This window comes from Daldinia vernicosa (assembly GCF_022497035.1).
Source record: "Daldinia vernicosa strain CBS 139.73 unplaced genomic scaffold F5Y00scaffold_18, whole genome shotgun sequence".
Taxonomy (NCBI): domain Eukaryota; kingdom Fungi; phylum Ascomycota; class Sordariomycetes; order Xylariales; family Hypoxylaceae; genus Daldinia; species Daldinia vernicosa.
This window is the reverse complement of record NW_025953934.1, coordinates 440,075-467,275: the sequence shown is the minus strand read 5'-3', so window position 1 is coordinate 467,275 and position 27,201 is coordinate 440,075. Positions and strand designations below refer to the sequence as shown.

The following is a 27,201-nucleotide window of genomic DNA, read 5'->3' as shown; positions in this document are numbered from 1 at the left end:
TTCGGAATGTTGTTTACTCGCTTGCGTAGTAGAAGTAGTAGTAGTAGTAGTGGTGGTGGTGGTGGTGTTGGTGGTGGTGAACAGAATAGGGGTGAAGTATTAGCCAAGAGATCCATGTTTCTAGTTTACGAATTATTGCCTGATTGTAAGGTATATATATAGGGATTTGGCTCGTCTGGTGAGTATTATATAGGGTCTGAGTTAAAGTTTGTGTAATATCAATGCGTAGCGCAGGAGGCTTTATTAGCAAAGGCGCAAAGTTTTGTCTACGTGTTAGGCCTGGACGAAGGTTTTTTTTTTTTTTTTTTTTGCAGTAAGGCTTTTGGGAGAGATATATATATATATATATATATATATGATTATAGCATATTCTACGGCTTCTACGGCTTCTAATACATCATCACGACTATCCGGGGAAGTTTTAGAAGTTCTATATGAATACTAATTAGGTATATATCAGGCTAGTTAGTGTCACCTCTGGAGTCTCAAGATGGCGGTCATGGATTAGTTAAGCAAGGTACATCTAGAAAGGGGAAACGTAGCTGTCGAATAAGGCGTGAACTACATGGTAGACTACCTAGAAACTATGTCCTATGACTCATCTGAGCCAGCTAAACAGTTGAATACCACACGAACTTCACTGAGCATATTTAGCAAAACACTCCCTGATAGTTAATAAACATTTGCGTGTGCATATAAATCTACTACGACTACTATTTATTATATTAAGGTGTGTTGAGGATTAATATACTTGTTGGTTATTCAGCGTAAATCCGAAAATAAAGGGGGAAATAGAAAGGGGTACAAAATTATATAAGACTACCTACCTAACGTACTCGAGTATAGTTTCTAAGCAACGTTGGATCCCAATACAACCGATTATATACTTTGAAATGCTAACTAGACTGAGAACAGATTTCGGTGCTTCCACCTAAGCGTCTTAATTCGATAGGAAACCCATGGGTATATAGACGACTATATAGATGTCCTGCGGCGTAACATATCCGTCACGATGACATCATTGCGACGACAAGCTCGGTGTTATCTATAATTCAACATACTGCATTGGTCTCTTATATGTAATAGATAGGCAGGTGATCTGTGACCATACTTTTAAGAATAGTTCTGTTATCAGGCAGCAGTTACAAGCGAATAGGATAGCATATCACATCGGAGCAGACACTACGCCATGTCATCGTTATACGAGCAGACCGAAGCAAGCAGCACCGACAAGCCCTCTTTAAGTGAGTTCCGACGTCTTGGTACATCTGCTATGTAGTAGGCTGATACCCTCGCAGCCAAGTATGGTCATACTGCACGTGGCTCAGGCAGCGGGTTAAACGAGGATCCCACCTCTCGATCCGCGGACCAGCCTCAGGGAAGTCCCCAGGGAAGCCCTCAGGGAAGCCCTCAGGGAAGTCCTCAGGGACGTAAGAAGGGAAGTCCTCAGGGAAGTAAGAAGGCTGAGGCTACTACCGGCCAGCAGACCGGGACGGTGAGGACGTCGATGGCTAATGCGGCTAAGACGCAGGGCAGTGTTAGAGGAGAAGAGCAGAGTAGTATCGAACAATGTGAGACGTAGATACGAGGGTTTATAGGAAAGTAATCGCAAGACTGGAGATACACCATCTTAACTGTAATAACAGCGCCTATTAGTAAAGTTTACATTCCTGACCTACCACAGCCCAATCGTAATGCACCTGTGCTTTGGTCAATGCTCTTTTGATCTAGATAATAGTATGGCTAGAGTGCCAAATGGTAACAGCGTCAATTGCGTCACAGTTATGTACAAGCCGCCTAACTGGCATCTATTTCTTAGGCTCCTCTTTCTTCTCTTCAGGCTTAGGTGTGGGTAGTTTGAAAGTCTCGGGCTTGCGGTCGTCACCAGGACCAACAGGTTCCCAGGCTGTTGAGCCTCCCTCGAAGTTACGGAAGGCTTGCGTCAGCTCTAACGGCTCGGTGACGATGCGCTTCTTCTCTTCGTCGTATCGGATCTCGGTGTATCCCGTCAGCGGGAAATCCTTCCGCAGAGGGTGGCCTTCAAAACCATAGTCGGTCATGATTCGGCGTAGATCCGGGTGGTTGACGAAGAAGACGCCAAACAGGTCGAAGACTTCTCGCTCGTACCAGTTGGCGCCGTCGAATAGAGGGGTGGCACTCGGCACCGGCGTAGCCTCGTCGGCGTACGTCTTGACTCGGATTCGTGCGTTATGTCTTACGCTCAGTAGGTTGTAGACAATCTCGAATCGTTGGTCTCTAGTTGGGAAGTCGACGGCTGTAACAGTGGTCATCTGAGTGAATTCGGCAGCCGTATTGTCTAGCTTTCCGTCAGCTAAAAAGCTCATCCCTAGGCGGATAGGCGGATATATCAGCCCGGAATATGGATGCGTGTCTTACACTTGAGGAATGAGAGGACGGGTATGACGCCGGCGGGAGGGATGTAGATAACTAGTTCATCCTTCCACACGGAGAACTGCTGGATGTACTTGGGCAAGCAGCCCATAAGCCAAGCTCCGTACCGGTGGAGGTTTTCGGCTTTGGTGGAGTACTTGTCTGCAGGGTTGACGATAGGCGCCTTGAGTTCCTTGGGGTGTTCTCGCGGCGCATGCCTCATATTCGGAGCATCCTTAGGCAGAGCGACATTTTGACGAGCGGTCGCAGAGATGCATCGAATGGCGACTTGCTGCTCGGTACGAGATGGTAACGATTGTAACGAGGGTTTCGCAGGTCGCAGAGCTGAGGCGAGGGCTCTGCTTCGGCAGAGCTTTGTCGCCATGGTCGACAGACAGTGGCAGAGGAGCCAATTGATTGTAGAGGGATTATAGTCTATCGAGGATTGAGCTGTTCTATATTAGGTATTTAGGAAGTTCATGACCTAAGAGCCGGGCCATATCCAAATATGTACGTACAGTGCAAGATAAGATCGGGGATCGGGGAACTAGTCCAATCAGGTCGAGACAATTCCCAATTCTCAATTTGCGGAACAATATTAAGGCACCTTCCGACTACCCAGGGCACTTGCCTTAGGTAATGTCCATATGTGCTTACCTCATGTACAATACAATAGGTACACAGGTACCTGCTGCCTTACATGTACCTAACCTTACTAACTTTTTAAATGGCCCCTGCCCAATGATATACGAAATCACATAGTGCCGAATCCGTGACGTAGCACATGACCTTTGTACTTAAGTTTCCAACTTAATAAGTGTTCCTGTCCCTCGGATTCACTCCCACCAGGAGAGAAATTCACAGAAAAAAGTTGGATACAGCTTGCTTACTGCAGCGGTGAGACTGCATCAAAACGCGCTATTCGTAATTACCTAGCAACCGCCGGTTCAGATTTAAAAACCCCGCTGTTACCTACCTAGGTTTTGTTTCCGCCTCCAACGTTAAGAAAAAAAAAAAGCAAAAGAAAAAGGTCGAGCACAACTTATGTAATCGGTACCTAGCAATCTGCCCCGGTGCTCTCGCAAACGCAGGTAGCAGGGTACACAGCCTTGGAACAACAGCTGAGGCAAAAATCGAAATTGACGCTAAGACGCTAAGCCGTAACAGGCTATTGCAGTTTCCTAGCACGAATTGGGTTCAACCTTTCCTCTCGGCGCTCTGAACCAATCTTTCTGCATTAAACCTCCTTTGCCTTTTCAAACCTTCACCTGTTCTTACCTCTACGCCATCACCGCAACTGACTCACGGTCTGTACCTCACGTACGCCTTGTCTCCTACCACACGCGACGTTATAGAAACGCCTGTCATTTTCATCATACCTCTAATCTTCCTCGGTCGGGTTTTCACAAGGGGTTTCGCATGTTTTTTACTCCCGCTATAATATCCATTTCTTTTCACCTGCATAATCACCCGATATTTCAACCCAAACTTGACACATAGACACGACGCGCCCTCAGTGCACGCACCTGCCTTCGCCTTACTGGCCTTTGGTCTTTGGACAATATAATACCCGAGTGCTGGAGCTATTCTATCAACCAACCACAAGTTTCTAAACCAACCCTCCACACAGATCAATATGGCTCCTCAAGATAGTTTCATCGACGATGAGGAGGATACATGGTAAGCATACCCTCATACACCTAGTCATATTCTCTACATTCTTAAGACAGAAAGCTGACATCTTTCTATATAGTCCTCTATGCATAGAAGAGTTCGATCTGAGCGATAGGAATTTTAGACCATGCCCTTGTGGATATCAGGTACGAGCCTAGCACGAGTTGTTTTATAATTGTTGGATAGGATACTAATGGCTCTTCACTAGATTTGTCAGTTCTGTTATAATAACTTGAAGAACAATCTTAATGGGCTGTGCCCTGCATGTCGACGACCTTATGACGAAAAGGATATCAAGTGGAAAGTCGTCACACATGAAGAGTATGTTTATAGCGGAGAATATATAAGAAGGGTGTATGGCTAATATTATACAGGGAGGCAGAATTTCGCGCCAATATCCAAAAGAACCAGAAGAAGCGAGCATCGGAACAACGTCAAAAGGAGGTCCAGAAGCGCGAGGCCGAGAAGGAAAGCCGCAAGAATCTCCAAGGCGTCCGTGTCGTACAGAAGAACCTTGTATACGTAACAGGTTTGACGCCTACCGTACGAGAGGACGAACTACTCAAGACGCTTCGTAAGCCCGAATTCTTTGGCCAGTATGGCAATATCCAGAAAATCTCGATTAGTAATCGCAAATCTGCCGACGGTCAGCCTCAGTCTCTGGGTATCTATGTTACTTTTGAAAAGAAGGAGGACGCTGCTCGTTGTATACAAGCTGTGCACGGTTCGCATAACGGCGATCGAGTCCTCAAGGCCCAGTTGGGAACGACAAAGTACTGCTCAGCGTGGTTAAGACACGAGCAATGCGGAAATCGACAATGCATGTTTCTACACGAGCTAGGCGACGAGGAGGACAGCTACTCCAGACAGGATCTTTCCTCTCTGAACAGTGTTCATACCCAACGTCCACTATCGAATGCTGCCTCATCATCACGTTCTACATCACGACAACAGGTCTCCCACCTACCCGCGGCTATCTCGCAGCCTATGGCCCGCACTGCTAGTAAAGAAGGGTCAGATGCCGGTGACGGGCCAGCCTTGCCAGCTTCAGCAAATTGGGCACGTACTACTCAGCAGCGTAGTAGAAGAGGTAGCCACGCTACGAGCGGTGCAGCTTCGAGTCCTGCCATCTCGACTTCATTGCCGGTTACCAGTGAATCAACACAAGAGGCCGTTGAAACCGCGGTGACAACGGAACCGCCTCCTCCGGCTGGCCGGAAAGCAGAGAAGCAGCCGGTAGCTGATACGCCTACTAAGTCCGAACCTGCTAGCACCAAAGCTGTGTTCGATCCGGAAGACGAGGTGCCTGATTTTGGCGAGCTCTTTAAAGTCATTGCCAATTGCCCTCCTGACGCATTTCTACCCCCTAAAAACAAGGATGATTCCTATCCCCCCTTATTCGACGTAAACGGCGGTGCGAAAAGACGGGCTATGAGGGAAGAGGAAGAGAATCGCTTAGGTGACCACGAAGAGCAAGTCGACAACTTAGAGGCATCAGAGGGCGAGCCTGAGAGCGGTAGCCTTGCGCTTGGTGGGGAACCGGAAGACAGAGATCAGGGTCGCGATAATGGTCGCTATGACCAGAGGCGAAATCCGACGCAACCTCCAATCCAACGAACTAACACGAGCGACCTGTTTGGACCAAGCCTATCTGGCTACGCCCAGAACCCCACAGCGATCGGCTCTGTTGGCGGCCGTACGATAACGCCACAACAGCAGCAACAACAGCTCCAGCAGCAGCAGCCGCTCTTCGTTCGTCCCCAGGGTAGTTTCGCCGACCAGATGCCACCCGGTATCTCGCCACAGTCCTCGCTCTTCCAGGGCCAGGGGCACAGTCGTCAACAGTCTAGGTTTAGCTTTGCGAACGAGAACAGTGCTAGCTCGATCAACGTGAAGTCAACCGCTGACCCGCGATACATGGCACAACAGTCATCTATGATGCCATCCACATATCGCTCGCAGCCAGGCAACCAGCTCTATTCTTCTATACCAGGACCCCCGCCTGGACTCAAGTCCGCTGGTTCAACGCCCGTTAATGGTGGCATGTTTGGCCAGGGGCATTCGTTTGGAGGATCGGCGTTTGGCGCGGGATCGAAGGATAATTCTAGTGAACTCCTCCAGTCTATCATCCGTGGAAGGGGCGCGGGCAGCGCCCAGGCCCACGAAGCGGCAAAGCGTGAGTACTTCCCTTTCAGTAATCAATACCCACCCTCCACCTCCTCCACCCCAGCTCCTGCTCCGGCTCCGGGCCTTCTGGCATCGCTCCATGGTACCCAGCCTGGGGCTTTCCAAGATTTCGGACCAAAGCAGAAGAAGAAGGGGAAGAAGCACAGACACGCTAACACTTCCTCCTCTGGGGGGAGTGGCTTAGTAGATCTTGCGGACCCGAGTATCCTGCAGGCGAGAATGCAGCACCAGCAACAGGGAACCAGCGCCGGAGTCGGACAGGGGCTGTACGGTGGACAAACCCAAGGTGGGTACAATCCCAGCATGGTTTATGGGAACAGCGTATACGGCGGCAGGTGGTAGCTGCTTTGTAGCGCATGAGGAGTATGGCGGCGCGTTTGTTTTCTTTTCTGCTTGGCTTCGCCAGGGGTACGTCAGGGGCGTCTAGGTTTTCGGAAGGGGTCAAAGGAAATAATCGGAATATTCCACAACATTGTTTGAGCGAGCATTGCAGAGAGGCATGGCCCAGGGCGGGTCTAGGTTGCATTTGGCGTCACCATTGCTCTTGGAAACGACGAGGCTTCGCGGCCAGTGCTTTGCCTTTCAGATGATACACACTTCTTTTCTGGCACTATTCTATTGTTTGTTCCTCGCATTATTCGGTCATATGGTCACGTCAGGCAAGCCATCGTCGTCTTCCACAAAGTTCTTCATGTACGTTAACACGCAGGTCGATCCTCCAGACCAGGCCTGAGAGGCTGCTCAATATAGCATTTCTTCCTCGTACCCGATGCTCTTGTCATATATAAACTTGTGGAAGACGACGATGGAAACTCCGTGATGCGTCGCTTGCTTTTTCTGCCTCCTCAGTATTGTAGTTCATCGCGTATATTGGTAAGAGTAAGCTAACGTACCGTGTCTCTTAGACGATGACCTTTTACCCCTCGACGAAGTTACCTCGTCGGTGGATGCTCTTGTTGCGGATCCCGACGTCCCCGACGCTCGTTTGCCGTTCTTGAAAGACGTTGTAAGGATACCGTCTGTGCCACCCGGGCTTGGCCTCAGTCATTCCCATCCGCCGGCGCAACTTAATGAGAGTAGCTCAACGCCCGTGCCACATGGCCAGGGAAGCCAAAATGCGCCGATATTTGGAAAATCGCCCGCTATTACGCGGCCTGTGACTCCTCTCATACCCAAAACGCCTGTGAAGCAGCTGGCTTCAACTAAAAAAGAAAGTACTCCTGCCGTCGGAACTGAAGCGAGGAAAAGTATCAAGGAATTAGCGGCAAAGAGTGGTTTGTCCAAGGACATAGCTGCTCAAGCGTCGAAGTCTAAAGGAAAAGGTGTGCTTCAAGAAGAGGATTTTCCAGCTCTAGACTCGGTCAAAGCGAGCTCCCCTCCCAAAGTGACGCCAGCCTTGCCGTCCAAGCCACCAACTACTACCAAAACGCCCCAGGGTAAGAAGGCTTCGAACGATAATATAAGCAAGGCATCTCCAGCAAAGCCCACACCCACCAAATCCGATAAACGTCCAGTTCCTAGCACGCTTGACATCGCAGCCGCTACGAAGACCATTCCCCAACCTGCTGTTAGCGAAACAACCGGTGGAACAGATAAACCCCAGCAAATACCTACTAGTATTTCCCAAGCCAGCAAATCCCAGGGTGCTTCCGCTTTATCTACTCCTACACCCACGACAGCATCTGTATCTTCTCCCATAGCAAAGGTTGCACCAAAAACACTCCGTCTTGTCCATACGCCAAAGGCGGAGGCGTCTCCTATTTTGCCCCCCGCAACTGTCGCATCGATTCGAGCTGCTGGAATGGCCGGTTCCTCTCACAGACCTGCGACCCCTGCAAGCGAAGCCATCTCTGACACCGCGTCCATCGTTAGTGCGTCAGTGTCCGTGTCACGAACCAGCTCTCCGCCGCCCTCGAAGGTTGGCTCCGCTTCTGTACGCGCAACTACGAAGAGTCAGCAGCGCAAACAACGCAAAGAAGCTTCGAAGGAGGCCGCTGCTCAGATCGTTGAATCAAAGCCCGTCGAACAAGAGGTAGAGATAGCTCCCATCCTTGGCAGAAAGAAGAAACAGAAGAAAGAGAAAAAGATGACTAGCGTAAGCCGCCCAGACACACCTAGTGTTTTAGAGCAGCAGCCGGATGCATCAGCATCTCAGAAAACTACTACTACTAGTACTACTACTACTACAGCTCCTACAGAAGTAAGCGAAAAGACTAGTAAAGCTAAGAACACCAGCTCGGTATCCGAGCCACCCAGTGCTGCTGGAGTGCAGAAGAATAAGCCGGCTAAGAGCCCTCCCAGGAGCCCTGTCACAGTCGACACTTCAATAAGATTGAATGAGTCGACGAAAACTACGGTTCTTACTCCTGATTACGTCGGCCACGCCCCGGAACCCAAGATGGAGCAGCCCATGGACGAAGATGTTGGCGACATTCCTAACCTGCGTGACGTCTTTCGAAGTATCATGGAAAGCGGCAGTTACCCCGATGCCGAGGCGATCAGTTTCTTCAAGCCCGCGCCCGGCTATCGCTCGGAATTTCCTGGTAACATGCCCACGACCTTGCCACCGACGCTAAAGACTATCGTCACCAAGGAAGATGAGGACAAGCTCAACGCATTCCAGCCCGTCCGAAAGACGGTGAATGAGCACACTGTACTCCTTACTCCCAACGGAGACTGTCTTCTCAATTTGACCGAGGAAGAAGCAGAGCTATTCCTCGAACTACAGGACCGCATAAGAGCAGACAGCGCTCTCCCCACCGCCTTTTCGGCACCCCGCCACACACCCGCTACAGGATTCAGCCTGGTTAAGAACCGCGCCGTACCCAACGGAACTCCGTCATACTTCCCCTCCGGGCCAGACAACTACCCCAGCGATCCCGTCGGCAAGATGCACCGCGAGGAGGCTATCAGTTGCATCAACCAGCACGTCCTGCCGTCCCTAAATCTCAGCGGCTACAAGACCGGCCCCGGCGGCGGCCCAAGCTCCACCACCGGCCGTAACGTCAATCTCCAGCAGCTGGCGCCGTGGATCTGCCCATCAGTCGAGAACGCCGAGGAGCGCGGGAAGATGTTTGGAGGCCGCGCAGGCGACGAGTTCGTCGGCGGTGGTGCCGGCGGTGTCGATTACGCCTGCCACGACCACGTCCTCGGCGTCAATGCTAACGGCGGCCCGGCTATCGGCAGCGCCCCGTTGATGAGCGTCGAAGATGCGGAGGCGGCGCTCGTCCTCGCCAAGAAACAGCACGAGGTCCTCGATAAGAAATTCAGACAGCTCCAGGCCAGGAACAGGCGCCTCGTAGGCCTGCATTGACTGCCTGGCTCCGCGCGGGATCCGTTCGCGGGATACGCGGCCGTGATGGCAGTGTGGGTTGCGAGAGTTGTGGCGGCTGCGTTTGCGGGCGTTTTACGCTCTGTTATTAGCGCGGTTGTGAGTGCGGCTTTGGGGGGTGTGGAGGAGATGTGGGTGTTTACGCAGTATTGATTTTGACACGACATGTCGGTTTGAGAGAGCGGTAGTTGACTGGCTTGACTACGTTATAGTAGCTGGCATTCACTCGCTCCACACGAGAAGAGAGTAGGATGGATGGATGGATGGATTGCTCCGTAGCGAGTGTCAAGTCGGAGTCACTCAGCGTAGAAAGCCACCGGTGTGTGGTCTTCCTATCACGATATGATATTTGTACGGCGTTAGGAGACAGGCATACATGGCATGAGAGACGGTGCGCAAGCATGTTTGTATTGTAATGTATTTAGCGTTTGGCCTACTAGGTCACAGGAGTTCGATAGGTTATGAGGTTCTTAGAGCCGTGTGTATTTTGATCTTTTCGCTTGTGCTTTAGTTGCGTTTAATCTAGTATGTGCGTCGTAGTCCTATATTCGTCTTAATGGTCATGTTAATACGATGTTTATTTTAAGCAGTGGATTGTCCGCCATATACTAGCCAGTCACGCATCACGGAGATGAGAATTATAGATGAAGTATTAAATTCTTATTAAGAGGAACCCTTACTAGATCCTTTCGAGCAGCAATGGTATATATGAGTGGGTTTTGACGTAGTAGACGCTCGGAGTTATAGTTAAGATGCTTTTTATAATTATTCGGTTTGCAATAGGTACACCGTTCGTACTTAGGTACCTGTTATAATAACAGGTAGTCTTTGTTTATTATCCATGGAGCATAAATCTTCAACTCTCTTGAATAGCTGATAATAAGTGCGTTTCTTAGATTAGGTACTTAAATATACCGAGGTTTCACGCTTCGTAACATATATCATAGGCTGTCCTTAAACGCCAACGAACTACACAATATAGTATGTCAGATGACAAGGATTACGATAGGTTTATGGCGTGATAAGGGGTTTAAAATCTAGCTTGAAGCTATCTACCAGCTAGTCATTCACTATGTTATATATAAGGGGACCTTGGTTCCCTCTTAGACTTAGGAGAGGGCAGGCGTTAGTAGGATTCCGAAATATATACCATATGAGCTATTCGCCAGCTAGTCACCTGTCACTCCGTAGTGGTGATATACCAAGGGCAGCCTCTGACATAGTGTATTTATCTTCAAAGAATATGATTAATTGAGGAACCTTACAACTTCCCCATAATAACCTCATTTTACGATATAATTGGATATACTATTGTAGTTTATCGGAACTCAACAACTTTACCCCCCTTAATTATATAGATAATAAATAGTATCACTTATATCTCATTTAAACTTATACCGACAATTATAAAATCTCAGTTGTGGCATTAGACTTACGCTGTGATATAAAGCAAACCAATGTGAGGAACAATAAAGCTTAAAATAGAACATTGAGAGTTATTATAGTAACGTCCGAAAGTAAGAAGTCGTAGCACTTATTATAACAGGTAGTTACTTGTTATTTCAACTTCGAGCTCCAGACATAAAACTTATAGTCATAACGTGTCAGGATTAATGCCCGGTGAGGTTAGTCATACACAGAGTGAATGTCTAGGGTAGGTAGACCAAGTAATAGATATATTTATAAGTCTTGTCCATTCTAATAGGAAGTAGTCAAGGCGATATAAGCACGTTCACGGGGTAGCCGAAAGCTAGCCTCCAAACACGAGTTGGACCATGCGTCGGGAATTCCACGTTGTAGGATTTGTCACCAGGTTCCATTGGCCCGGAATAGCTTCTCGAAAAGGCTACCACCTCGTGGTAGGATTTTATCAAACCCCACATTACAGGATGATGCGGTGACTAGATAGCTCAGCAGACTAACCACTTGAGTAAGTTGAGCTGTTCCCTTGACATAATATGTCGTTGGTCGGCTTAGATTTGTATTAACAACCCGCCCGTTTTGATGTAACTGGAGTATTTGTTCCGCCATATTAAACCAGCCATACTATCACTGACCATACTGCAAATACACGTAGCTTCAGAAGATTTGAAGTTCGGGTCGGTGCTTAAATGACGCTAAAGTGGTTCTTCAACATGAGTTACCTACAGCAATTACCTACCGTGTGTTGCATACCTAATGATATGTTTTCGGGGCTCTTTCTATCTCGACTTATATAATACCTTATAAGACTCCGATTTTGAAGCATCTGTCAGATGGCAAGGATTATGATAGGCATATGATGTGATATGGGGTCTAAGATCTAGCTTGAAGCTATCTACCAGCTAGTCACCTGTCACTCCGTAGTGGTGATATACCAAGGACAGCCTTTAACAGCATCCTAGATCATACACTACATATGAGATGGACCAAAAGCTCAGCATTTGTTATTATAAATTATATATAAAGATACGTCTTTATTTTTATACTTGGCGAGAACCTGTGTCTAAATATGTAAACTTGTAGATTTGTACTATGTACCTAAATAATAAAAGAACAATAAACCGAAGAGACCATTTATGTGACAGAAATGCATATGCAGACGCCACCAAACTATTAGTTTGCATCGGGGTTGTCCAGCTAAGGTTACCTCGGCATCGTTATTAAAAAGCAAAAGCCCATGCAGCGTCGAGGGATCATCGGGATCGACAATGGCACTGTAGAATCGGATTTTTAAAATAGGGAATTTAAATCCGGCAAGACACAATACATGTGTAGTTACATGTGTAGTAGCTTGCAATTTCTAAAATGCGATGAGTAACTGCGAATTCGATTCTTGTTGGTGCTATTATCATGTCTCTAAAACTCCCTTTCTACAAACAATATATTGTCTCTGTTGTCTCGAGAAAATAACAGCAACAATAGTATAATTACCTATGAACTTGATTTATTTTCGCCGGTGCGTCATCAAATATGGCTTGTTGCAGATCATTACATACCTTAGGTACATATACGAAGAGTTGTTATACACTTTCACGCTTACACATTTATACACTTACACAGCAGTCAGCAGTCGCATATGTACGGTTGAATAAGGATACTCGTCACGTGGAGGCCGAGCTTGAGGCTGATTGAAACCGGCCATGTGCCGACGTGTCGGGGGTTAAGACCGGGCATAACGCACGGATCGAGTATATTCATTAATATCATTGGGTGGATTGGGTGGATCTGCATAAAAAGACCCCACATGGCTTATAGCTTAAAATTCCCGATCCAATAACGATGACGATGACAGATTCGTTCAAGATCTCGACAGAAACCACTTCTGCAGCGATCGATGCGTAGATATGTACATCGGGTTACCTGATGTAACACAGCTCAACAGCTCAACAACCAAGCCGGTCTTCATCAAGCGCCTTACCCATTAGTTTAGTTAATTTTTTATTTTTTATTTTTTACCTGCATTGACGCCCAAAGCCGAGGCTTGAAATAACCGTTGCTAGGTACATCACGCATTCGCCCTACTGTAAGAGCCTCCCTTCCCTCAGTCCGGTCGAGGCTTTTATGCGGTTAACCTAACAAACGCCATGCTTGAATAGTCATTATGTGGGCACATTACTCGTTTAAGAGATATGGCGAATCTGTGATGCCGTGCAATGTAGAGCAAATGGTCCCCGAAGCTGTCTGCCACTAAGAATAAGCCATTTCTCCTAATGGCAACGAGCATGTCTAAGAAGCGTGTCTAAGGGAGCTCTACAATACACTACCTAGAGCATGAGACCCAATAACTAAGACAAAAGATGTGAAACCGAACAATTGGATAATTTCGAACCATCGGATTTTAGGATTCTGATCACAGATGCGCAAAAACTGTAATCAGACTCTTTTTTTCCCGAACTAGAATAGATCATGATTGCGTTCCCCCCTTAACCGTGGGATGCTTTAAGCCGTTCCGGGAACGGGGGCTCTGTAGCTCAAAGATGGGGCCTTTATGGATGCTCGATCAGGGCTATGACATGGGATGATGGCGATCATCCAACAGAGGCGCATCCGAACATCATACCGCTCGGAATCCTGCTCGTACTTCTGCCCGTACTCTTAGTAACCTCTATGTATATACCGACGGACCAAAACATACCATTCGCCGGTTCTGCCCGTTTGCAATTCAACGTGCGGTTCTCATCAATACGAAACATCACTCGCGGTCGATTTAGTAAGACATCTTTCATACCTCATACCTTACCTTTTGCGATTCGAAGCCAGATTCGAAGCCATACAGTAGTAGTGTGAGACACGAGTCGAGTTAGACGGTGTACAACCTGCGTCTATCCACTGCCAAGTCCCAAATATCCCGTCGTTTAAATATAGCAAAACATCGTCGCCGCAGCCTTATGAGCTCCAAGGAAAGTAACATCCTTAGCAGTAGCTAAACGTTACTACGCCTAGGATATTCCAAGTTACAGTGGAGATTTATCCTGGGATCCCAAGTTATAAGCTTGCCCACCCGCCGCGCCTCTCTCGTCATAAGGATCCGACATTCTCGGGATACCCTTGGACTTACATAACTATATTCTCACTCATAAATACCATCTCAGGATGACTATCATGAACTCTTGGGAAGAGAGTGCGCTGCAAGTATGTCACTATTTTCACTCTCTGGTTATTTCCACTACAGGCTATTATCTAGCAGTATTTATATTACATACTACCTAGATAGCGTCATATATGGCCAACCGCTGACGTATTTTAAACAATATAGTACCGATACCAGGACGATGGACAATTTACAGGAGTATCGGCTAGCATTGCAATGGATCCAAAGGATACTGTGCACGATAGTATAATCTACCCCGGGCTCTATGCTCCGAGTGGCTTTGATATGATGAGTATACTCGTAAGCGTACAACAAACATCCCCCACAAATATCAAGCTCTCTAACATGACCAAGATACGAGTCATGACAAGACCAAACCCTGTCATCGAACTCGGCCCCATCGATGCCTCCTGTGCTCTTATCCTGTGCGATCTCCAGCAACAAGACTACCCCATAGTCTACGCCTCAGGCCCCTTCACCGAGTTAACCGGCTACTCGCACTCCGAGGTGATCGGACTAAACTGTCGGTTCCTCCAAGCGCCAGGCGGGAGAGTCCGGAAACAATCAACTCGCAAGTACGTGAACAAGGACGTCCTCAAGAGGATGCGGCGGTCCGTGGAAGCGAATGACGAACTGGCCGTCGAAGTCGTCAACTTCAAGAAGAACGGGGATAGATTCGTCAACGTGTTGACCATGATCCCGGTGCACTGGGACAGTCAGATGCCGCGGTACTCGGTGGGCTTCTTGGCTGAGAAGACTTGGTGAAGGCAGTGATCATCATCGGAAACTACCTACCAACCTGATCTTTTAACAACAAGTATCCAAGGGGGGAGGGAAACAAAACACGAAGGAGAAGGGCGTCAGGGAGCGAAATTATCTTTTTTCGAATTTGAAGCATGATACCCCCGTCGTTAATCCACGCTACCAGGCGCCAGCATCACACGTCTTTTCGTCGTCGCCAGGCATATTATTTCTGCTTTTAGGCATCTAATCTGCATCTGATACCCCATTTTCTATATCACGGACTGGCCATGCTGTCGATGGGAATCATGGAAGCGCATTTGAAGATTATTTTGTTTATTTTTTGGAGGGGCGAAGTCGGAAGACGAGGTTATGAGCGAGCTGATGGTGTTTGTTATTGGGGGAGTGAGTGAGGTTATTCGCATAGTTAAACTACCTATGGTTTATATACGTCTACCTATATTATACGCACGATAGCTGCTTGGTCTAGGTGATAGTATTATGGAATAGTTAGTGCAATAGCCCGTCTACTACTCCTTAGATGCTTAAATGATGTTATTACCTACGTATATCTCTCATGGGAATTGAAAGGCTCAACAGTGTATACACATCAGTCAAGCATCTTCCTATTGCTACTAGATAAATTCCAACCTATTCTCTGAAACATACCGTACGATAATCAGTCTAATAGGTGTAGTATAGATAACTCCAACACCACACACCACCATAAAGCGAAAGGCCCCTTTGACTAACCTAGGAAATTCTAGACCTACCTAGCAAACAAAGCACAGCAAGTTAGCCGGCTAACACTCCCTCGTAGCACATCGTGTCCTCGCTCAAACTGGGGCTCTTACGAGTTATTAGTAGCCAGACCGATGGTATCTTAGCCAACACACCCACCTTTCGTCTAGCTATGTTTTGCATGCATACTCCTCCCTTCCCCCCTATACACCTGCAGCGACAAGCAACAAAGCGTTAGTTACCCGAAAACACAGCATAGGTAGTATGTCTAGCTTTTCATACTACGCTACGTAGCAAGCAAGTAAGCAGCAATAGGAGAGGATATCAACCCGCTTACCGGAAGCACTAGATAGCAAAAGCCGAGTCATCGAATACGAACGACCATGTACATGCCTAATGCGGGTAAGGTGACATCCTACCCACTCCCACTCCCACTCGCCCGTTACATATCTCTCTCCTCGATCGCCCTACCGTAGGCAGGTCGTCCCCATCGGAGCGTGACTTGCATGGCTTTCTTTTTTTTCCCTTTTCGGGGATTCGGGTTAGGATTTGCTCTTTACACTGCGACCCATCCCATCCCCTCCCCTCCCCTCCTCCGTACCGAGACTACGGAACCGGCGGGGATAAATAGGGGTTCTTGTTTGTTGATGTGTATATGTGCGTGTGTGTGTGTGCGTGCTTATTCCTACCGGTTATGGCGGTGGCGAGACGGGCTTGTTGGAGAGGGGATGGATGTTGGCTTGTTCCGTTCGGGGTTCTTTGTCTTGAGCATACATACATACCAGGTACGTAATGGGGAGAGATAGGGGTTGTATTACGTAGTATGTCACCTTGTTTAGCTGCATAAAGTGAAGTAGATTATTGGCTCGGCACCCGATGTAGCTAGTTTTCTCGTTTTGATTATCAGGCCTACGTCAAGGGCTTGAGTTTGTATGCCGTCTAGGTAATATTGTGTAGATATCTAGGGCCATTGTATTCACGTATCAACCCTACTGCTACCTGTGTATGGGTGTCCACGCCTGGGATGGGTTGTAGGTATTACGTCGAATAGGCGTCAGAGGGTATGATATAGCGGTATTGTTTTGTAATGGATTGGCGACGCAATAGGATGCTCGACTGCGGAATGTACAAACCGGCTAAGATGTTGGTGTCCGTCGTGATCTTGATGCTTGGGCTCTCTTCGTGGCAACAACTAATAACTACGTGCAAATCAGATCACAACCCGATTGAGCATACACATCCTGTTATTATATCGTTTAATGAGTCAACAATTATAGACAGACTTCGTCACTCTGCCCCCTCCAAGGATATATCTCTTCTCATCTTAGAGAATCGTCAACACCTCCATTAGCCTAATATCCCTACAACATTGGTATCTTTTATTCCTGAGAAACAACATCTAATAAACAGGACCCCCTCGGACAGCACACCCAGGCTGAACGTCTGTCCTGCTTTAAGCCGTGCAAGGTCGACGATTTTAATTACCATGCCTCGATCTTCTCCAGCTGCCTATGCCCGCCATGCCCGCCATGCCCTTCGCCATGCCCTTCCTTGCCTTACATATAAGACGCGGCGTACCCCGCCAAGATCCAGAGCCCTCGACTTTACACGAGGGAGCTAAACGACTATCGCAAAGCTTTCATCTGTACCCGAGCCTTATATCATTACCACCTCAAACTCTGAAGACCGCCCCTCGGACGAGTTTTAATAATCACGTAGCCCCCTCCAGCCCATACGCATCTCCTTGCCACGGAGTGCGTTGGATCTTTATGGCCAATTCGTAACACGAAGATCCGTAGTCCCTAATTCCAAGGGCCCGGACCTAAATTTCGTAGAATAACTGTTCATTAAAACCGCACCTCCTTATCTCGTCTCGACTCCTAATCCCTCCTCAAGAGTCCCCAACGAGCCTAGCTTATCATCCAGCCAGCGCGCCAGCTCCTCCGCCTGCCGCCGCGTCGCAACCACAGCAGTAGCCGCAACGCTAGTCGTAGTCGCAACGCTAGCCGTCGTCGCAGCTCCGGCACTAACCACGCTTTCAACCTCCGACGGCGATCCAAGCGGCGTCGCAGGATGGGGCTCGTTTGAATTCGCCTGCTGCTGCTGCTGCTGCTGTTGCTGTTGTGCGGAGGGCACCGTTCGCGCCGGGGTATGCGTGACGTAATCGCCTCCTCCCGCCCCCTCGACACCCGCACCCGCACTCGGACCAATACACACGAACAGCAGGCCGCAGCGCAGCCGTCGGATAACCATGACGCCGGCCACGAGCTGTATCGTCACGGCGCTGGGCGTCAGCGAAGAAGGAGAAGAAGGGCATGATGTGGACTGAGAAGACTGGGATTGGGGCAGGGCCTCGGCAACGGTCTCGGGCGTCGAGTATAGCGCCCATACGGAGGCGGCGACGGTGCATTGCGTGCGCAGGGTGCCGACGGGGTGGGGCGACGCGTGCGCGAGGAGCTTGCCGGAGAGAGTCGTTAGCACCGCGGTGTGGACCTGGGGGCCGAGGTTGGCGCTGAGGAAGGCGGTTAGGCGCTTTGTGAGGAGGAGGGAGGGCGTGGGGGAGGAGGGCTGTTGGTTGGGCATCGTGGGTGGTGGTGTTGTTGCTGTTGTTGTTGTTGTACGTTGTGCGATCTCACGTTCGGACTTTTGGGGGGGGACGCGAGGGGGGATTGGATATGTTATAACGAAAGTGGGAAGTTAGGAGGTAAGTTGTATGTAATTATAGCCGTGGAAAGACGACGGCGCGCCGGCGCTATCTACGCTGAGTTTCTCATTGACTGGAGCGAGATTGATGTTATTTTTTTTTCGCTGTTTGTTTCTTCGTTTCGGATGCTCGAGTTGGAATGCAGTGCTGTTTGTTCACTTGACCATGATCGTCACGATGGTGGGAAAAGGTTGGTTGGGTAAGGGTGCGAAGCTGTAAGTTTGGGTGACGTCGAGGGAGGCTTGGTTGGTTGGTAAGGCGTCAGGGGCTTATGACTTGCTTGAATGGTCCGAGCGCTCAGCGCTGTAACTTATGTAGGCAGGTAGGTTAGGAGGCTAAGGTATTGCGAACCTCGGCCGTTTCTAGCGTGATAAGATAAGGTTGCATCCCCCACATAGCATCTCTCCGTCCCGCTAACAACCATAGGTCTCGTGCTTGGACGAATAATAATCTACTGAAAGCCGATTAACTAACATAAATCAAAGTAACTCTATGTTATAGTAAGTTGGTGAAGTATAAATAAAGAGGAACTCTGTGAGAAAAGATTATTTATGTCAGTATCTATAGACCAATTCACGTGATTGGTATATAACTCTCGAGTTTGGGAAGATGTATAATCGAATGTGTGCGCAAGGAACATGTATTTATACTCATGTTTTAGGTACCTGTTTAACTACCATTTTTATTTTTATGCTTTGAGAATGATTCACAATGATAACTAGAAGGAGAGTTAGCAGTCTTGAATTAAGCCTAGTTAAAGAAAGTCTCGTCTATGTAATTGATTCTTGACCTACAGTACTGATGACGTCTATTCCTCGTAATTCCTGGCTGGCAGGGCTTCACAAGCATAACTAGATGCAGCTGTTCCGGCGAGCTGCATTACATATCGTCTTACATATCGTCTTACATATCGTCCAACAGTTGGGCCTGCGGTCTAAATCCAAATCCACTCAACCATGGAAAAAAACAGCGAATAATACATCACCGTCTCCCATATATATTTTCCATGTTCCCCGTTGTTGTTGTAAACAATTCAACCTCAAGTCACGATAAGTCTATAAGGTACCTAAGATTTCTAGATCTTCGACTATAACGAAACTTCGCAGCATAAGCGAAGTTAAGCTTAAAAGTCTCATGGAGGGCGCTACTACCACCACATCGCCCCCTCCTCAGGTTCGAAAGCATGTCGATGGTGATACTAAGGACCGCCCGACATTGGCAAATGGAGGACCTACAAAACCGGCCTTGAAGAACACTCCGTCTACCCTGCAACAGCACATCGCCTTCTTCGACCGCGACAACGACGGCATCATCTGGCCCATGGACGTATACAACGGGTTCCGCGAGCTAGGCTTCTGCATCCTCTTCTCCCTCGGCTCCCTGCTCATCCCCATATTCTTCTCCTATCCCACACGGCTAGGCCACTCGTGGATCCCCGACCCGTTTCTGCGCATCTACGTCGCCGACATCCACAAGGCGAAGCACGGCTCCGACTCGGGCGTCTACGACTCCGACGGGCACTTCAGCCCGGACCGGTTCGACCGCATGTTCGCGCGCTTCGACACGTCCGGCACGGGCGGGCTTAGCGTGGACGACCTGAGGTTGTTGCTGAGCAAGGACCGGTGCGCGGCCGATCCGGCGGGCTGGAGCTTTGCGTTCATGGAGGTCTGGACGACGTGGCTTTTGCTGCAGAAGGATGGGAGGGTTTGGAAGGACGATCTGAGAGCGTGTTATGAGGGCACGTTGTTCTGGAAGATAAGCGAGGAAAGGACCAGAGGGGATGGCTGGCAGAAAGGCTACGGGATTCACGACTTTGTACAGAGCTTGTGGCTTCATGGGACTTGGAAGAGTTGGGAAACGCAAACTAAGGAAGTAAGTTAAATTGACTTAGTTATAGGTTGAATACGTGAGGTCTTCGGTCGCATCTAACGGCCGTTACTAGGCTAAGTAAGTCATCAAAACAGAACATTGCCTTGTTTAAAATATAGGATGTTGTATTCCTATCAGTGAGTTAAATTATAATGTGCCCCTTTTGCGAAAATTGGCTAAGTCCATCATCCGACCAGCGCCTCTCATAGTGATCTACCAACCCTTCAAGCTTCAGTGATGTCAAAAGCTATACCATACATAAGTCTACGGATCGAAGTCCCAATTGTCAACGGGCGGAATTTTGTGAAGAGGATATGGTCTCTCGTCGTCGCCAATCGCCATGTCCTGGTAGGTAAAGCCTGATTCTTCGAAATCATCAAATTCGGCATCATCATGCTCGTCGAAACGCCAGGGCCCCCTCTCCGTTTGCAGTTTATCCACAATCCGGTTCATTTCCACGGTTGCATTCCATATCTCCGTCTTCGCTTTTGAGTCTTCCAAAGCTTGCTGGGCCCGTTGAGACTCGATGGCGATTATCCCTCGGCCTTCTTCGGTGGAAACTCTCCACCGCCTGTACCTCTCGAAGGCTTCTACGCATAGGTGGGAGGTTAGGGTATCTCGGTTTGGGAAGAGGTATTTGCCATCTGCTGACTTTTCGTCTGGGTTGAGCGTCATCATCTTGATTATCAGGTTCTTTAACCCAACCGAGTAATCCGCGTATTCGAGATTATACCTTACTCCATGCTTGGTTACATTTTCGATGTGATCATGGACGTTTGTTTTTGTTCCTGATGGAGGTATCATCATCGCCTGCATGATCTCGCCAAATGCCCTCCACTCGCTAATTACAGTGTAAGGCTGGTCCGTCTAGTAATGCGGTTAGTAAACATTTCTAAAGAAGGCATATGAATCTCGTGGGCTTGCCTGTTCCTTATAAGTATAGCCATATCGATCATCTTGCCGGATGAGCTCGTCCAATAATGTGTTGACGTCACCCTTTCGCGGAACCAAGGCCTTGCCCCTGACCCGCTCGACTCTGGACTTGCCGTCCCCGTTATGATGATTCGATAAGTATATACTGCCATAGTTGCCAAGCTTACACTGCCCGTACGTCTCTCTGCGTCTAGGCTGTTGGAATTGTATGTTGGCGGGAGTGATATCCCGATGTAGAGCGGGATTCCAGTCCGGAGTGGGATCCATCCCGAATTTATTGGGGCCTATACGGACGAGTTCTGGACTACCGTCATGTAACCACGCCAAGGCCTTCAAGACCGAAGTGAGCACATGCCAACATAGGGATTCTGGTAAGAACTTCTTTGGCTTATCCGTTTCATCGACATCGGCATCGGCATCGGTTTCGGTGCCGGTCATTTTGGTATCAGAGTCGGATGTTTCTTCTTCGGTATCAGAGTCAGATGTTTCTTTTTCTTCTTCGGTGTCGGGGGACGATGTTTCGTCCTCGGTCTCCGGGGGCGGTGTGCTGTCCTTGGTCTCCGGTTCTGGTCTATACTTTTCATATTCTTCGACCAAAAGGTTTTCCAAGGTTCCGGCGTCGCAATTATCCCAGACGATAAACGTTCGTTTTTGGTACTCTCTCGATCTGGGCTTTCGCATTCCAATAGAGAACCAGTCCCGTAGGCATATTAGGTTCTCGTGGTTTATGATAGCCTTGACATTTTCGAGTAAATCGGCCCCATCCGGGCTCAATAGGTAACCTAAACCTCTCTTAGCAGGACTTTCCGAATCCGAATCCGAGTCTGAGTCTGAATCCGAGCCCGAGCCCGTAGCCAACATATCGGTGATATCATGAGCCAAAAATGTCGTCCTGTCAAGTTTCTGGCAGATCGTCCAGACACCAGGAGCGAGCTCGGCGTGGAAGTCATAATCTAAAGCCCTCTGATAATCATCGTATGGGCTTGTGAACTCCATGGTGATGGTGGCTATTAGCGAATCGTTATTCAAACTAAGAGAAAGAAAACCTGATGTAAAGAGGGTGATAATCATGGGTTGGACTACGAAGGCCTTAACTTGGATGTAGAGGTATGCTGAGGCCGATTCTTTTGGAATGCTGGTACCTTCTAATGCCTTTGTTCTTCATGTCCGTACAAGGAAAAGACTACATTCCAAAGACAGATTCGTCCAGAGACCTTCGGTTCTCCCACAGATAGTCGATCTAATCGCGTCCATTGCTCATTCCGTAGGCCTAATTTCGCATTGCGATCTTTCAACAAACCAATGCATGCGTGGCGTATATTGGGTATTCAACTCATAGCTCATAAAGAGTTGATGCATTATTATAGCCGTGATAGAGGCTATAGTAACAAGGCCTTGTCCTACTTATAAGTAGGTATGTATGTTTATAGACCTTCATTAAATTTGGTTGCTTTTCTTCCTTCAGCTCGGAATAACAATATGATTGATTTTACCTAGGTAGATACTAATTGCTATGGACTTATTATCAGTTAGTAACTGGACCATTACTCACTGGAATAGTGGTAGGGCATATTGAATGCCTCTATTATGTTACTCAACCCTTCCTTATATAGAGTGTGACCTATATCGATAGATAGTAGGTAGGAAGCCGTATTCAATACTATGATGCATGTTCATGATTGTAATCCGACATATCCGCAGACAGATTCGCAGAGGATGCGAATGAGAAGATAAAAATAACCCCACTCCTTGACGAAAACGATCGCCAAGAAGGGTCCTGCCGGCAGCCGCCCTATTTGGAGATCTGATCTAAGGATTTGTTGATACTGTGACCTGTCATGTAGCTGAGACGGTGGTCTACCATAGAGGAGTCCACCGTAGAAGCGCGTATTTATCGGGCTCTCAGGTAATTAAATTGGAACTGTCTGTTCCGTTGGCTGTGAGAATTTGAACCGATCCGACCCCAGATTATCACGTAGCGTAAAACATAAATCAATTCACGCATATTGCAATTTCGTAGGTTAGTAACGGTCGGTAAAGGATTTTAGCCGCCTATAGAAAATGTACATAAACAATCAGAGCAGTCCAAAGAAATGTACGGCGTTTCAATGTTTCATGTTTCCTTTAAATTGGGCAATTATTAATTGGCGGTTGGTAGGTATTATGCAATCTTTATCAGGGTTACAGTTCCGTCTGCCGTACGTATTGTAGGTACATTTATTTCCTGCAGAGTGTAGCGCGTGGAGACTCTCCACCGTAACCCCCGGTCTATGGTAGACAAGCACTTTTCAAACAGTCAAACTGACGAAAGCAAGCTAAGGAGCCACAGGGGTCTAGCGCTAATCTGAATTTAGTGTCCGTACCTTGCATGACTGGGGTAAGAGGTCCAATTAGAAGTCGAGCTAATAAATCTGTACGCAGGTACATCCGTTGTGCTCGATTCTGGGTTGCCTGTTTGTGCAATCTTCGCCGAATCTCAAACCGCCAAAACGGACGACCCGATTTCACTCCCCCCCTCTCTTCTAATCCAGGAACAGGAACCAACCAAGACCAAACACCCCCCCCTTCGAGGCCTTGTCCTCCTCCCCTTTTTCGCAATCCTTTGCTCGGTCGCAAATGTCAATTGACCACTTTGTCCCTCAAACTTACCTAACAAAAAAAAAAGGTCTTCGAAGAACAATAACACAAACTACATTCGTTCAATAGGCGGCTATCAGGTGTTGTGGTTCTCATTATCCACCACTTCCCACTCTCTTTTATCACCGAGATACCCACTTAGTCCACGTTTCACTCACCCAATTCCGTCTTTGATACTCCATCCGAGCACTCCCTCCCCATTGTGCCCTGTGCCCTGGGAGTCGATCAAACAAAGCACAGCGACACCAGCCAACGTTGGACCTGTGCTCCTTAGTCGTCCACGCCTTGATTAAGTTGTCATTCGACTCTAACCTTTTGGTACTGGAGATTCAACCAAACCGAGACATTACTCGGACCATTCTTTGGACCACTTCCACTTCCAAACCAAAAGCGAACCGTCAAAACTACAGTGCTGGAAACTCTTGCTGGGGCGATTGAAATTCCGCAGTCCAAGAATACCTAATCTTCGACTGCAATGAGACCGCGATAGCGGCCTCCCGCATTTTCGGATACCCACTAGTAGCATGTCTGGCATATCTCCCCGCTAGTGCGCTGAGACCTATCATTACGGGACGGCTATCATTTCCAACGCTTCCTTCTCTTAGGACGACGTTCGTCTCTCTCTTACGAAACAACCCTTTCGGGATTTCATTCTCTTCTCAAGTCTTTTCTTGACGCTCTACGAGCTCAAGCTCTTCTTCTTCTGATTCGAGAGCGTGGTCGATTACTTCGCGGGCGAGGACCGACGACTGTGCAACACGGCGGGTCCGATTGAACAATTGACAATTGACAATTGATTGACGACGGAGCAGTATTGGTTTCGAGGGTGTCACGACTTCAATTACATTCAATTACATTCACTTACCTTCTTTTCTTCGAAGCCAATCCCTTGATTGGCAACATTTTGATACCCCATCCCCTTCCTTTTGTTAGTTTCCCACACTCGGTTGGGCAGGTTCTTGTCACAGCGACTTCACACACAGCAAGATGGGCTGCATTGGAGGTCGAAAACAGGCGGAAATCCGTCCTGAACAGAAGTGGGATGCTATTGTAGGTTCCTTCTAGGTGCACCTTCACCCGTCCAAGTTTATGCTAACCACTTTACTCTATAGAGTCTAAAAGACTTCAAGTCAACATCATGTTTCACTCCCTTCGCCTACGCTTACCTTTACTTTTCTCTTATTATATCCGTTGCCGTTTATGGTGTTGATACATTTACCGCCATCAATTTGTTAGCTTTCAATACCTGGTCGTCCAGTATTGCACCTACTCAGCTCATCTCGAGAGACGTATCGAAATGGATCTTTTCGATTTGCATCATCGCCTCTTTCGTCAATTTGGCATTCGAGCATATCCGTGCCATGAGGGTCATGAAGCGAGGAAGTGTAGCCGAATGCTATCTTGACAATCTCGCCGTGCGCTTAGAAAGTGCACGGCTCGGGAAGGGTCAGGGATGGAGGCGCTTTCTTGTCTTCGCCGAATTGACTAAGTCTAAGAAGGGTGCTGAATATGTCGCGCTCTTTACGTACTTCAGCTTCCAATGTAAGTATCAGTCTTCAAGCGCTGCCAGGAGGAAGCTGCTGACCTAGCCCTTAGCCTGGATTCGAGTTATATTCTGCTCCGGACCGCGACAAGTTGTCAATGCTCTGACCTTGTTATCTGTTTATAATTCGAATCTCATTCCGACCGATGTTTCTTCCGTGCAGAGCACGCTCGGGACATTCTTTGACAAGCTCGAACATCTCGCCGACGAAAACAAGCAGCAGGTGGTGATCCTATCGGGCATGGTGTTCACGTTAGTCATCTGGGCTTTTTCTGTACTTTTCCTACTCATCGCGGCTCTATTTTACGTCTTCTTCCTCTGGCATTATATCCCCCGACAGGACGGTGGGCTCCACGGTTACTGTGAGCGGAAGGTCAACAAACGATTGACGAAAATCGTGACGGTCAAAGTCAATAAGGCTATCGCTAAGGAAGAGCGAGACCGGATGAGGGCCGAGCTTAGGGCGGCGAAGAAGGCTGGTGAAAAGCCGCCCCTTGGACGACAAGCGACCTTACCGACCATACCGACTCTCATGGACGACGGTACAGAAGACAAACTCCCGGAGATGCCTATGCTCAATCGTAACGATACCATGGCTACCCTACCAGCATATACCTCGCGACCTGGTTCGCAGCATAGCATCGAGCTCAATTCTTGGGATCAGAAGCGACCAGCACCATCAAGACAGGGAACAATGAATACGAATGCCTCAGCATCCAGCTTTTCTTCGCGAACTCCATTGGTGGGCAATGCAGCCGGGATGGGCTTTGATCGATCGGCGTCTCCCGCGCCGACTCTACCGCAAATTGACATGGCCAACTTCCAGCCGCCTGCGCGTCCGGCAACTGCAGCCTCGAATAGGAGTTTTGGGCCCGGTCCCCAACCCGTCCGGGTGCAGACTAACGGGAGTGGATTTGGTGCCGGGTATGCTGCGAGCCCGTCTACGTATTCGCCGGATACCTCGTCTCCAATGGACGGCTATCGCCGACCCGCCCCCGTGCCCCGTCCGTTCAACCAAATGGGTGGACGCTCTAGCCCAGCTCCATCTGTTTATTCGAACCGCGGGCCGCCTTCGAATGGGCCACCATCCTATGGTGGCCAACCTTACCCACCCCCTCGTAGTATCACGAATCCTCCTATGCTCTCTGGACAGAGAATGCCACCACAGCGGAATATGACAGCACCGATGCCGCCCCGGCAGCAGGATGGATACTACGGGCAGCGCCCTGGAATGGCTCCGAGTCACCAGAGGGATACGAGCCAGGGATATAACTATGGCAGTGATATGGAATCGCAGCGTGATTTTCCAAGATACTAGTAGTATTCACTGTTAAATGACGGTTACGCAGGAAGAGTGGGATAGACGCGGATACCCAGATACCCTAATATCATACCAATTACGTAAATAACGTTGATGGTATATCCCTGATCATGGTTTGGAGCTGGTGCGAATAGGCAGAAGGCCGTTGTGTTTAGGAAGCGTCCGGAGAAAGTGGCGTTCAGAGGTAAATCCGATGATTTTCAAATAATGAGACTTCGATGTATTATACATAACCGTATTTGCTGTCATTCTGTCGAGTAGCTACCTTTACGGCTACTAGTTTAACCTATACCACGGATATTCCTCGGTCTTTGTGTGCGCGCGTGTATTAATTGCTTCTTTGCTGGTGATTAGGCTCGATGTTTCTAGTTAGGTTAGTTCTTTTGCGCCGTCGCTTTCTCCAAAGTCGGGGTTTGAATACTGATGCCAATGCTATGTAATTCCCCGGCGCGCCCTTTTGATCACTTAGGTACCGGTACATAATAATCTACGCCTTATTATAGGCTGCTTCTCCGACGGGATTTATACGCTTGCTGTGATGGCGTCACATAATCCT

The 27,201-nt window shown here is 48.4% G+C and overlaps 9 protein-coding genes across 9 annotated transcripts; 6 read left to right on the top strand and 3 right to left on the bottom strand.

Moving 5' to 3' along the window:
• Positions 1 to 6: 6 nt before the first annotated feature.
• F5Y00DRAFT_268910 (uncharacterized protein) lies at positions 7 to 1,695 on the top strand (the record flags this gene model as incomplete). Its single annotated transcript, XM_048012345.1, has 2 exons — positions 7 to 145; positions 1,299 to 1,695. 2 exons carry the CDS (start codon positions 7 to 9, stop codon positions 1,580 to 1,582), a joined length of 423 nt encoding a protein of 140 aa, XP_047865750.1. The 3' UTR covers positions 1,583 to 1,695.
• Positions 1,335 to 2,906, bottom strand: F5Y00DRAFT_234928 (uncharacterized protein). The gene is made up of 2 exons (XM_048007488.1): positions 2,398 to 2,906; positions 1,335 to 2,317 (listed from the first exon to the last, which is right to left on the bottom strand). Exons 1-2 carry the CDS (start codon positions 2,774 to 2,776, stop codon positions 1,809 to 1,811), a joined length of 888 nt encoding a protein of 295 aa, XP_047865749.1. The 5' UTR covers positions 2,777 to 2,906; the 3' UTR covers positions 1,335 to 1,808.
• A 793-nt stretch (positions 2,907 to 3,699) lies between these two features.
• F5Y00DRAFT_51902 (uncharacterized protein) lies at positions 3,700 to 7,324 on the top strand. The gene is made up of 4 exons (XM_048013760.1): positions 3,700 to 4,071; positions 4,145 to 4,211; positions 4,274 to 4,386; positions 4,440 to 7,324. Exons 1-4 carry the CDS (start codon positions 4,028 to 4,030, stop codon positions 6,592 to 6,594), a joined length of 2,379 nt encoding a protein of 792 aa, XP_047865748.1. The 5' UTR covers positions 3,700 to 4,027; the 3' UTR covers positions 6,595 to 7,324.
• A 6,681-nt stretch (positions 7,325 to 14,005) lies between these two features.
• Positions 14,006 to 15,307, top strand: F5Y00DRAFT_51840 (putative vivid protein). Its single transcript, XM_048013759.1, has 3 exons — positions 14,006 to 14,251; positions 14,322 to 14,456; positions 14,511 to 15,307. The coding sequence occupies exons 1-3, from the start codon at positions 14,159 to 14,161 to the stop codon at positions 14,919 to 14,921; spliced, it is 639 nt and encodes a 212-aa protein (XP_047865747.1). The 5' UTR covers positions 14,006 to 14,158; the 3' UTR covers positions 14,922 to 15,307.
• A 763-nt stretch (positions 15,308 to 16,070) lies between these two features.
• Positions 16,071 to 16,606, top strand: F5Y00DRAFT_51816 (uncharacterized protein). The gene has a single exon (XM_048013758.1). It carries the CDS (start codon positions 16,145 to 16,147, stop codon positions 16,442 to 16,444), a length of 300 nt encoding a protein of 99 aa, XP_047865746.1. The 5' UTR covers positions 16,071 to 16,144; the 3' UTR covers positions 16,445 to 16,606.
• Positions 16,607 to 16,881: 275 nt separating this feature from the next.
• F5Y00DRAFT_234920 (uncharacterized protein) lies at positions 16,882 to 18,699 on the bottom strand. Its single transcript, XM_048007487.1, has one exon. It carries the CDS (start codon positions 18,219 to 18,221, stop codon positions 17,502 to 17,504), a length of 720 nt encoding a protein of 239 aa, XP_047865745.1. The 5' UTR covers positions 18,222 to 18,699; the 3' UTR covers positions 16,882 to 17,501.
• Positions 18,700 to 19,091: 392 nt separating this feature from the next.
• F5Y00DRAFT_51800 (Caleosin-domain-containing protein) lies at positions 19,092 to 20,545 on the top strand. Its single transcript, XM_048013757.1, has 3 exons — positions 19,092 to 20,214; positions 20,285 to 20,348; positions 20,409 to 20,545. Exons 1-2 carry the CDS (start codon positions 19,477 to 19,479, stop codon positions 20,291 to 20,293), a joined length of 747 nt encoding a protein of 248 aa, XP_047865744.1. The 5' UTR covers positions 19,092 to 19,476; the 3' UTR covers positions 20,294 to 20,348; positions 20,409 to 20,545.
• F5Y00DRAFT_234916 (uncharacterized protein) lies at positions 20,353 to 21,599 on the bottom strand. Its single transcript, XM_048007486.1, has 2 exons — positions 21,136 to 21,599; positions 20,353 to 21,078 (listed from the first exon to the last, which is right to left on the bottom strand). The coding sequence occupies exons 1-2, from the start codon at positions 21,580 to 21,582 to the stop codon at positions 20,476 to 20,478; spliced, it is 1,050 nt and encodes a 349-aa protein (XP_047865743.1). The 5' UTR covers positions 21,583 to 21,599; the 3' UTR covers positions 20,353 to 20,475.
• A 2,943-nt stretch (positions 21,600 to 24,542) lies between these two features.
• Positions 24,543 to 26,953, top strand: F5Y00DRAFT_51797 (uncharacterized protein). Its single transcript, XM_048013756.1, has 3 exons — positions 24,543 to 24,831; positions 24,894 to 25,323; positions 25,378 to 26,953. Exons 1-3 carry the CDS (start codon positions 24,769 to 24,771, stop codon positions 26,640 to 26,642), a joined length of 1,758 nt encoding a protein of 585 aa, XP_047865742.1. The 5' UTR covers positions 24,543 to 24,768; the 3' UTR covers positions 26,643 to 26,953.
• The last annotated feature ends 248 nt before the right edge of the window (positions 26,954 to 27,201 follow it).

What these genes read in the sequence shown, in the direction of transcription:
- F5Y00DRAFT_234928 (XM_048007488.1), bottom strand. Translation starts at nt 2,776, where the DNA reads ATGGCGACAAAGCTCTGCCGAAGCAGAGCCCTCGCCTCAGCTCTGCGA. An exon ending in CGTCCTCTCATTCCTCAAGT is followed by an intron (nt 2,318 to 2,397) that starts GTAAGACACGCA and finishes ACGGAAAGCTAG; the next exon opens with ACAATACGGCTGCCGAATTC.
- F5Y00DRAFT_51902 (XM_048013760.1), top strand. Translation starts at nt 4,028, where the DNA reads ATGGCTCCTCAAGATAGTTTCATCGACGATGAGGAGGATACATG. An exon ending in CATGCCCTTGTGGATATCAG is followed by an intron (nt 4,212 to 4,273) that starts GTACGAGCCTAG and finishes GCTCTTCACTAG; the next exon opens with ATTTGTCAGTTCTGTTATAA. An exon ending in AAAGTCGTCACACATGAAGA is followed by an intron (nt 4,387 to 4,439) that starts GTATGTTTATAG and finishes AATATTATACAG; the next exon opens with GGAGGCAGAATTTCGCGCCA.
- F5Y00DRAFT_51840 (XM_048013759.1), top strand. Translation starts at nt 14,159, where the DNA reads ATGACTATCATGAACTCTTGGGAAGAGAGTGCGCTGCAAGTATGTCAC. An exon ending in CTACAGGCTATTATCTAGCA is followed by an intron (nt 14,252 to 14,321) that starts GTATTTATATTA and finishes TAAACAATATAG; the next exon opens with TACCGATACCAGGACGATGG. An exon ending in TTGATATGATGAGTATACTC is followed by an intron (nt 14,457 to 14,510) that starts GTAAGCGTACAA and finishes AACATGACCAAG; the next exon opens with ATACGAGTCATGACAAGACC.
- F5Y00DRAFT_51816 (XM_048013758.1), top strand. Translation starts at nt 16,145, where the DNA reads ATGGCTTTCTTTTTTTTCCCTTTTCGGGGATTCGGGTTAGGATTTGCT.
- F5Y00DRAFT_234920 (XM_048007487.1), bottom strand. Translation starts at nt 18,221, where the DNA reads ATGCCCAACCAACAGCCCTCCTCCCCCACGCCCTCCCTCCTCCTCACA.
- F5Y00DRAFT_51800 (XM_048013757.1), top strand. Translation starts at nt 19,477, where the DNA reads ATGGAGGGCGCTACTACCACCACATCGCCCCCTCCTCAGGTTCGAAAG.
- F5Y00DRAFT_234916 (XM_048007486.1), bottom strand. Translation starts at nt 21,582, where the DNA reads ATGACCGGCACCGAAACCGATGCCGATGCCGATGTCGATGAAACGGAT. An exon ending in GCTATACTTATAAGGAACAG is followed by an intron (nt 21,079 to 21,135) that starts GCAAGCCCACGA and finishes CCGCATTACTAG; the next exon opens with ACGGACCAGCCTTACACTGT.
- F5Y00DRAFT_51797 (XM_048013756.1), top strand. Translation starts at nt 24,769, where the DNA reads ATGGGCTGCATTGGAGGTCGAAAACAGGCGGAAATCCGTCCTGAACAG. An exon ending in AACAGAAGTGGGATGCTATT is followed by an intron (nt 24,832 to 24,893) that starts GTAGGTTCCTTC and finishes TTTACTCTATAG; the next exon opens with AGTCTAAAAGACTTCAAGTC. An exon ending in TACGTACTTCAGCTTCCAAT is followed by an intron (nt 25,324 to 25,377) that starts GTAAGTATCAGT and finishes CCTAGCCCTTAG; the next exon opens with CCTGGATTCGAGTTATATTC.